Source organism: Pinus tabuliformis, chromosome 2_2 (assembly GCF_031772625.1).
Source record: "Pinus tabuliformis cultivar Carrire ecotype Pingquan chromosome 2_2, CPIR1, whole genome shotgun sequence".
NCBI lineage: Eukaryota > Viridiplantae > Streptophyta > Pinopsida > Pinales > Pinaceae > Pinus > Pinus tabuliformis.
The window spans coordinates 924,322,900-924,333,347 of NC_142300.1; the positions used below are offsets into that span (position 1 = coordinate 924,322,900).

Below are 10,448 nucleotides of genomic sequence, written 5' to 3' on the forward strand. Positions count from 1 at the left end.
GTGCATATTCTTCACATTTCCATTCCTTGCATATTTGCCCCTAAATCCTATTTGCATCCACACTATAATGTTTCCTCCTAGTTCTTATTCTGCGGAATGTGCAATATTGTCCCCCTTATTCCTTCATTGGTGACTTTTCTTTGTTCTTTTCCCAACATGTTATCTCCACCGACTTTCATATACATGTAACATGTTGACCAAAACCAACATGTCCACCAATAACAGAATGACTCATCCTTGTGTGCAAGTGCCCATACATCATTTTAAATTCCTGTACAAAATTTTCCTTCAATTCTATAAGAATAAGGGTGGCATATTAAATGTAGAATTTAAATCTTGGTTGTTTCCCCAAGCAATTTCCAACTAGCTCCTCCTACTCATAGCTCTAAATATGTGTCCTTCCTTAGCCCAACAATTATTATGTCTCCCGAATGCGAGTGCCTAGCAACGACAGTAAGGTGGCGGAAAAACAGGACGACATGTGGCCATACCACATGGCCCTCCGTAATCTGGCACATAAGTCTAAAAATGGCATTAACACCAGCCATAAATGGCATTTAAGTGGGCGTCGTCTTCAACCAGTCTGCAACTACCCACCTCGGCTCCACGCAAAGATGACCTCTGGTGATAATCATACCACCGCACCTGTCCATTATCCTCTGCCTCTGCAATGTCTCTGCCCTCAGGCAGCTGCAACACCTAGTTCTCGCACTACTACGGGGAGGCGCTGCAACCTCCTCTGTTGCATTGATTTAGGCCCGGGAACTCACTTCACTCAAAGCCTGGCTTGCCATTTTGTCTTCCACTCGGCCTCTGCAGCTAGTCCCTCCTCTAAGCCACCCGCTAATTCTACTGAGCCCTCTCAACACTCTGAGCCTAATCCCGGAAGAAATTCTCAAACCCCTGGTGTCAACATGCCGAGAACGCGACATCGAATGCGTAGTCGCAGGGGTGGAAGTAGAGGAAGCTTGACTCGTCCCCCTCATTCTCCAGCTTCTGATTCCACATCCTCTTTGGCCCAGTAGACTACAGGGTGCTACCCAAACACTCGAAGTGGAAGAGGCCGCTCTCAACCTCACCGCCTCCATCCGATGCCCCCTGCTTCGCCTCCCAGTGGAATTCCTTCCAATCCTGCTTCACCTCCCAGTGGCATTCCCTCCAATCCACAACCGCATCTCCATTCCGCCCAATTCATCTTTCGTTCCTCCATGAACAGGCCCATCATCACTGCCACCATCTCCATAACCTTTCATGAGATGGAGCAAGCAATTGAGGGTGGCCACCATTCCAGAACAATTGAGGAGCAGGCCACTAAAGGTGGTGGCCACACCAGTGCAGAACTAGCCATGATTCAGAAGAGCACTCACAGTGCAAGGATGCAGCAACGGGGAAGGAGACGGACCAGGACCAACATGATGACGAATAAATGGATCCTTACCGCTGTTTTATTGGGGGAGAACAACCGGCGCAGCAGGCAGACAACACGGAGGCTTCAAAGTAGGCAGGTGTCGACATGGAGGATTACCGATGCTTCATCGTGGAGGAACACCCGTCGTCTCCACCTCACACCTGATCAACTACACAACCTGCCACGTGTCTACTATTCTCAAGTTTTGGGAATTTTTCTTTCTGGTTTCCTTTACGGGGCTTTCGTAAAAACTACTAGTATTTGGTTACTTGGTTGGTTTTTGTTTCTCCTTGAAAAACTGATAAAAAACTTTGTGTAATTGTTGGCTTCCGCTGCATGGGCAACAAGTTAATTTTGGCAATAGTTTTTTGATTCGGATTGGTTTCCCATTATGGGCAGTCTAGACTCTGTTTTTGTTGTTTTTGCCCAACACTAAGGCATGAATATGCACAGGCTAAAGCCTCAGTGTACAATATTTTTTTAGTAATAGAATTAGCTTAACTTAGAAAAAAAAAAAATTATTATGTTTTCTCATAATTATTTACAATGACAATTTTTCATAACCATATTTACATGAGAGGGCAGTCAAAAGGGTTATTATAGACCCCACCCCCTTAGAGTAACATCGTACTTGGTATTTTTATTCAAAGACAACTTCAACAATGAGCTTTATATACACAAATATCTTGCATTCACATTTATGTTTGCTTCCCCAACAAATAAAATTGAGTATTGTACCCTCATATGATCAACCATTTCCCAAGTGGTTTCATCTGGGCCATTTTTCTCCCCAAAACTCACTCGTTGCATCTCTAATCCCAATTGATATGATCATGATTCTTTCAAACCAATTTACTTTCCAAGTTCTAACATCCCCTTCTCTGCTTCCTCAATCCCTCGGGTGATTTATTTTACTCTTTTGTGAAGTCACTCACATTCCAAGTTTAGGAACCCCCTTCTTTTCTTCCTCAATCCTTATGGTGATTCATCCTTAACAAGGATTCATCGCACATGAATATTTTTTCGCCACCAGGGCATACCCCTGTCTTGCTTGAATATCATAACATGTGTCATGGCATACTTCATGGTGATCAAATAATATCACATTCCAGTGTCACCTCAATGGCCTAGTTCTTGAATTATTTGATCCCCATGATGTAGTTATTACGCACTCTGATTTAAGCTAATATTGCTAGCTTTATTTTAGGATCAACCTCATATATTTTTTCTGGACAATTCAATAATTCACCTACATAATAGTCACATGAGTCATATGAGATTCATTCTAATAATTTTAAATCAATTTAGAACATACTTTCATTAGCATATTTATTTATGAGGTTAACCATGAAATTTTGCATCAATTTAGATCACAACATAATCATATTAAAACATAACTCAAGTCATTACAAATTAGAACTTAAACCAAATTAAATCATAATTTTAAAAGAAATTTATTTAAACTGATAATTAATACTTATCTCTATGTAGTCTTCATCTAGCTTCGCTGAGTGGTTTATCAGTCGAAGAAATCACTTAGTGGCATATATGTTCCATAGCTCCATTCGATCTTTAGCTAGCTTCAACTTTAAATCTAGCTCATTGAGTAGTTTCACCTCCAAGGGAGGAACTGAGTGCTCAAGATAGTCTTCTAGTATAGGTCCATCCTTGAGTCCATCTCACTGAGTAGTTTCACCACCAAGGGAAGTACTCAGTTGAAGATATACTACTCCACGCAATGTTTTTATATAGGTTTGAATAAGTCCCCGCCCCCTCTCACTCGCCTCCCAACAAGTGTGACCACTACCATCTTTGTAGTCTTCTATCAACATGAATATTATTTACCACCGCAAGTCCCATTAAAACTACATTAACATCACAAATCCTATCATCATTCCATTATCATCACAACTTCCATGTCATCACACCTTGAACAAGGCATGTGTTATTGATCGGCAAATATATAAGTGGCCAACTAACACTTTGGTGGTGATGATAGTTGAATTGTATGTACTCAATGGTTTCTTAGCCCAAGCTAGTACTCAATGGCGTTGGTACCTCATGATTTAACCAAGGGAACCAGTTAGTTTTCAATAAACTCATTGATATAACATTCAATGTTTCCTTGTCATAAACATAATATAAACATGGCACATAAATGTCATAAGAACATGAGCATAATAATAATTAACAACAAGAGTTCACACTTGCTTGATGGATCCCTTACATGATAGGGGATCTTATTGGATAACCTCATCATGTTATCCCAAACATGCCATTCATATAATCATCATATTTTTAAGAACATTAATCAATCATCCTTCCACTAGGATGATTCTCGACAATGACTTTTCAAATGAAATGGAATCATATACATTCATTTCATCATTAACATATTCATGAAATATAGTGCATACATATGCTAGACATTATTAAGGTTAGGAAAAACTTCCTGGTATCCATGTAGATCATGCATTAATTTGAAAATTTTGTTTCAAAATTCAACTGAAGAAATTTTGACCCAATTCATTTCCTTTATCCTTTTTTACCTAGGCTTATTGCCTACCTTATTCGTTTCGCTGTCATCAACAACAATTTGTTTGCATCTATTCCCAACATGTCCTCATTCATGTTGTTCATATGTTATTGATTCGTTATCATTTCCATTCATACAACAAATATTCAAAGCATAAAATAACATATTAATAATGTTAATTATCAACAGTAGGTTGTTCTTTCCCACATGCCTCATGGATATTCCAAACGGTATGGAATCCCATAAATAACCTAACCATGTTACTAAAAAAATAGTAAATACAAATTCGATTTTCATACCATTTACATAGTCATGATTATTTTAACGATTAATTACTTACTTTATTACTATGATGGTTATCAATTAATGACCTGTCAAACCAGATAACATCATTATGTCTTTATCTTACCTTCTCGGCACTCACACATTCATACAATATAGAACATATATATATATATATATACATATATATATCAATTTTGCATTATTAAAGCTTAGGAAAACATCCTTTTTATGCAATTTTCATGGCTATTACTATCTATTTGTTCAAGTGGACTCATCCAAGTCTACCTAATTGTTCTATATCATCTTCTTTTGTACCCTTACTTCCAATTTATCTTATGCCAGGGTTTAATCAAGGTCTTTCACTTCTGGTTGGGTTTTACTTTATCTCTACCCTATATATATATATATTCCCCTTTTCACACCCAATAAAACAACTAAGACTAAACCACAAAAGGAAAGAAGAAATGAAGAACAACAAAAATATCACAACAACAATGCATAATAACAACACAAGCTCGCATGGCCATGCTCAAATCCAGCAAATAAAACAACAAAATATGAAGCCAATAATGATAACAAAGATATGTAAAAAATTCCCATCATTCATTGGTTTCCAACAAAAGCAATCCCTTGTGTTCTAGTGTCTAGTCTGTCCACCACCAATATATGCACAATGTGCTAAACATAGTCCTTTTCAAAGGCTTATAACAACCTCAAAATTTTAACATTCCTCTAAATAGTTCAAGGACTTTTAGTATTTCAGAGAGTTTGATGGGATGCCCCCTCATCTTTTGCTGCATTACTGGTTGTTGGTTCATGCGCCTAGAGATCACATCAATTATTCTCTCTTTTGTTGTTAGTTAGAGTAGTCTCTCTATAGATGGGCCTCTTTATAGTACCAACATGAAATTGGATTGTCTTTCTCTGTAGTATTATGTGGTCTCTTCTAGCCTTGCTAGCATGATGTTCCTCTATACCCTGAAAATTTGATGCATGTCGCAATAACCCTTGGATTTATGACAATATATTCTCCTTTTACTTCCTAATGAGCCTTTTATTTTCTAGTTGGCAACTCTTTAGCTCAGCTTTCAAGCTTCTAAAGGGTTTTCTTTAACAAGGGAACATTCCCTTTCTTTCTCATGATGGACTTTGTCTATGTTATGTTGTACCATATCGTTGTCTATGATTTTACTTTTTGTTACAATTGGATCTTTTTACGTGTTGTCATGCACATAGTTGTTAGTTATATCAACATAAACAAATTGATTTGTTACCTTGCCATGCTAACACCATACATGTTGGCCAAATGTATGTTGATTTGTTGCTAGTCACACATCTAGAATCCATGTAGCCATATATTTTAAGAGTCAAAAGTGCATATTAGTATGTCTATATTCACATCATCACTAAGTTAGAAATCAACATTTTTCTAAGACTAGTAGTCAAAATAGCTATAAGCTTAAAAAGCTTTTAGAAAACAAACTAATACATTGAAATTCGCTATTCTATATGTTCACAATTATCATATCAACACATGCATTCAACACACTTAATAACAAATCCTATAGTCAGTACATATTCCAAGAATTTAAAAGAGCATATCAACCAATGTATACCCATACCAGTTAGCAAAGTTAAAATCAACCTTTTATAATAGTTAGCACCCATGACCATTGTAAGTTTGAAAACATATGTTGACCCTTATAACATACAGTATAAGAAGAATGATCAATTACTTATTAAAATGATTTTTAATTATTTGCGTGTAGGCCTCGGACGTTTAGTGTTGAACTTTAACTTACTATTTCGTATTTTCTTGAGCCCATCCAATCTAAGTGTTGAACCTAATATCATTTTAAATTTAAACTTATAAATTTAAAAAAAAACACATACATATTTTTAAACATTAAACCAATTTATATATACACATTTGAAAACTAAAATACTTATTTTCACATTAATTTTTTTCCAATCAACACTATAAAATCAAATATATCCTTGTATTACAGTGAACTTATTATTTTGTAAATATAGAAACTAAAAAAACCACTTTTTTAAACCATAATTTATGTATTATAAATTTTTGATAAAATCACCCAAAATCCTAGAAAATTTTGTTAATATTACAACTTAAAAGGATAAGTTTTTTCTTAATGGTTTAATAATTTTTTTAAATGTTGAATCTATTACATAATTAAAAACCCATTTTAAACCATAAAAAATATTGACATTTTCAACCACAAACGATTTTTTTTTATATGGCTCGCTTATGTCTCCAATTTAGCCGCCGTCATGGTCTGAGGCCCAGTCAAAATAGCAAATGGTCCGCTGGTCCATCTGAATCGTTTTACGCATGCGTGAAAGGTTCGTCTACATAAAATGGTCCTTTCATTTTATCAAAATTATTTGGATCTCTTTCGGAGTATTAAAAATATTTTGGGCTGCCTTCGTCGTCATTACACTCGACAAGAATAAAGAAAAGAACATGTAAACTGACCAATACAACCAGATGCTAGACTGGGAAATGCAATTCCAAAGAAGGATGAGGAAGCAGAATTTTCACAAGTTATTGTGCTTCATTCTCCTGTGCTCTTCTGTATTATGGCTTATTCTGTTGGCACCCCCTCTTACAGACTTTGCGGGGACAGATCCATTTAGAAGCGCTTTACAGACGACGCACCAATTCAGTCTCCTGATCAATAGACACGCGTTGACGGAGGCTAGAGACGGGCAATCCGTGGATAAGGAGCGAACCCTATTGCTTCCGGTGTCGCAGCAATTGGGATCTGAATCGAATGAATTCAAAGGCGTTAAACCTGAAAATTTGATCGCGGAAGACTGCAATGGCAGGTATGTTTACATGTACGATTTGCCTTCCAAATTCAACGAGCTCCTTTTGAGAGAATGCGAGCAACTGAGCGGGTGGACGAATATGTGTCTGCATATCGCCAATTCAGGGCTTGGGCAGCCATTATTACAGTGGGATCAGGTGGGCGACCCCAAGGGCGCAGATTCTGAGGCTGCAGCATCATCATGGTTCGCTACCAATCAGTTTACCGCAGAAGTGATTTTTCACGAGAGGATGAAGCGCTACCGTTGCCTCACCACAGACCCTTCTAGAGCAACGGCGTTTTATGTTCCTTTCTATGCAGGCTTCGACATGTCGAGACACGTCAGGGATCGCAATTTGACGGCGAGGGACCGCACTGGGATCGAACTCGTGCGGTTTCTGAGGAGTAAACCGCAGTGGAAGAAAACAGGGGGCAGAGATCATTTCATGGTTATTGGACGGATTGCTAGAGATTTCATGAGATGGCAAGACAGCCCTAGGGCTTGGGGCAATAAGTTGCTTTTTCTCCCGGAGATGAAGAACATGTCGAGTCTTTTGATAGAAGCCCAGCCGAAGGACAAGAACCAGCACGGTATCCCTTATCCTTCTTATTTCCATCCCCGAAATCGGTCAGAGATACATCGGTGGCAGAAGAAAATGAGATCCAAGACGAGACCGATCCTCTTCTCCTTCGCCGGCGCGCCTCGGCCCAGACTTGATAGGGCGTCAATCAGAGGCCAAATCTTGGAGCAATGTTCGTCGTCTCCGCGTTGTGAATTGTTGAGATGCCAGAAAGGGGAAAGCATTTGCAACGAGCCTTCGGAAGTAATGAGACTCTTCACCAACTCCGTGTTCTGCCTACAACCGCAGGGGGATTCCTTCACGCGGCGTTCTATTTTCGACTCCATGCTCGGAGGCTGCATCCCGGTTTTTTTCACAGAGCATTCGGCGTACACGCAGTACAAATGGCATTTGCCCCGTAATCGAAGCTCGTATTCAGTTTATATTACCGAAAAGAGAGTGCAGAGCGCCGGCAATAGGAGCATCGAACAACATCTGCTGTCCCTGAGTGCCGATGAAGTAGAGAGCATGCGAAGGAAAGTAATTGGGTTGATTCCTTCCCTGACATATGCAGATCCTCGCTTCTCAGATGTAGATTTCACAGATTCCTTCGATCTCACGCTTCAAGGCCTCCTAAAACAAATTACTCGGGTGTAGATTTCATAGATCCCTTCGATCTAAAGGCCTCCTGAATAAGATTTCTCAGGGAGAAGATGAGGATTCACCGGATCATGAACATTCTATCAAAAGCAGAGGCGGCGGGAGGAGTCATGCGTGGCGAAAGGGCAGCCATTTGCTGACGCAATATTACGTTGAGTGGGCCACGCCATTATCTCGCCTTTTATTCAACGATGAGTTTTTACCCAATTAAATAAGCTGGATCAGAGACAATGGGAAGGGACTCCCCGTCTTTTCTGGCCTATCGAGGGAGATGAAAAGTCGATTTGTCTGTAAGAATAATGATGTACATTGGAAAGTGAAGAGAGGGTACAGAGTTACAGGTCAAGTTGGTGTACAGCTTCTGATGTGGTGTATTCATATTCTTCTTACAAATGTTTGAATTGTATATGTTGTTGCCTGGTCAAGGTTGATCATATTCTTCTTATGAATGTTTGATTTTTATTGTATATGTTGTTACCGGGTCAATGTTGATCATCTTTTATAAAGTATTTCTTTTCGAAGGCATTTATTTTTCTGTCAGAGACCTCGAGAATCGAAGAGAAGGGCTTTATATTTACTAGTCAAGCCATCGATTTCACGCTAATGACGGAAGAATTAACTTTAAATACCTCTTTTATTTCTAAAAAAATATTTGCATAAACATTAAATTAGAAATATTACATCATTTACAACAAACAAATTGCGTCTTCGGCCTGGAGTATGCCGTAAAACTGCTTCTGCTTGGCTAAGAGCTCGTCTTCCTCGGACGTAAGGAAACAGGTTAACAGCCCAAGACCCAGAGGCATCTGGCAGGAGTGAAAGCCTGCTCCCTTACGGACCACCAGCGGGTTATTACAGGTGGCGTGGTTTTCCTTGATAACAGTGATGAGTCAAACCGACATTCGCGGATAGCAGCCAGAGATGGCTGTCCTCACTGTTGGTTTGACACCTGAGTTTGATAGGTTTTGCCACCTTCGGAAGAAAAAAAAAAAAAAACAAACAAACAAACAAACAAATTGCGCCTCGATACCTGTTCAGCATTGATCGTTGGAAAATGAAAATGAGGAGAGAGATGTTGCATCTCATTGAGGGGAGTTGTTTTTAGTGTGATTTTTTGGAGATTTTGGTGACGGAATTCTGCGGAAAAATATTGATTTGTATTGTTTAAAATGGTTTTTTAACTACATATTTGGATTCAGCACCCTTAAAAACCCCTAAGATGCTTTGATTGTGCAGAAATTAACAAAGCAGCCGAATTTTAGAAAAATTTAACAAAAAAACCACCGAAAAAATTTCCAAAAAATCTCACTAAAAACTACTCCAATTGAGAGTGAAGGAAGACCATACAGTTTTTGGCCTTATGTCGCAGTGGCTGACGTACATAATCTGTCATCAATAATCATGCGCCTGTCATCGATCTTATCTTTTATTGGCAGAGTTGGTTTTCTAATGATATTATATGTATATTCTGTTTATATTTTAATATTTGTAAAATTTCATTTTTATGTAATGAGAGTTTAATGTTTTAGAAAAGATTAATTCGAATTTAATTGTCAATTTGTATCGTGGAAATCATTATCAATTTATTTAAAAGAAAATTACACTTTCAATTCTGTGATTTTTTGGGTTTTGGATTAATAATTTATCATTTTACATTTAAAAAAACTCCAATCATAGAAATAATAAATTATTTATATTAATAAATGAAATTTAAAAAAATAAATTTATTTCCGCATTTTATTTATTTATATATATATGACGATGAAAATGATTTTATTAATTAATTTAAAAATAAAATTAATATTTTTATTTCTTTGAATGGGATATTTATAATTTTAAAAAATTTAAAATTTAAAATTTAAAATATTTCATTTCATAATAAATTTGTTAAGGATATTGATTTATTTTTTAAGTTTTTTTTTAAATATTTTAAAGATATTTGAAGTTGTTTATAATTCAAAATCATGGGATTGAGTTCTAAATTTTATTAAGATTTTTTCACGATTAAAATTTCACAAAAAAAAATTTCGTCCAATTCCAACCAAAAACTCTATTTAATTTATAATAATTAAATAACAAATTATATAATGTTTCCAAAATATTTTAAAATAAAACTTTTGAAGTGAATACTCTATAAACATAAAAAAAACTTATAATAAATATAAGTG

At 37.1% G+C, this 10,448-nt stretch overlaps 1 protein-coding gene across 1 annotated transcript; it reads left to right on the forward strand.

Moving 5' to 3' along the window:
* The first annotated feature begins 1,256 nt into the window (after positions 1 to 1,256).
* Positions 1,257 to 8,277, forward strand: LOC149196093 (putative xyloglucan galactosyltransferase GT17). The gene is made up of 2 exons (XM_089408161.1): positions 1,257 to 1,497; positions 6,863 to 8,277. The coding sequence occupies exons 1-2, from the start codon at positions 1,257 to 1,259 to the stop codon at positions 8,275 to 8,277; spliced, it is 1,656 nt and encodes a 551-aa protein (XP_089264287.1).
* Positions 8,278 to 10,448: the final 2,171 nt, after the last annotated feature.

What these genes read in the sequence shown, in the direction of transcription:
- LOC149196093 (XM_089408161.1), top strand. Translation starts at nt 1,257, where the DNA reads ATGGAGCAAGCAATTGAGGGTGGCCACCATTCCAGAACAATTGAGGAG. An exon ending in GACAACACGGAGGCTTCAAA is followed by an intron (nt 1,498 to 6,862) that starts GTAGGCAGGTGT and finishes CCCCTCTTACAG; the next exon opens with ACTTTGCGGGGACAGATCCA.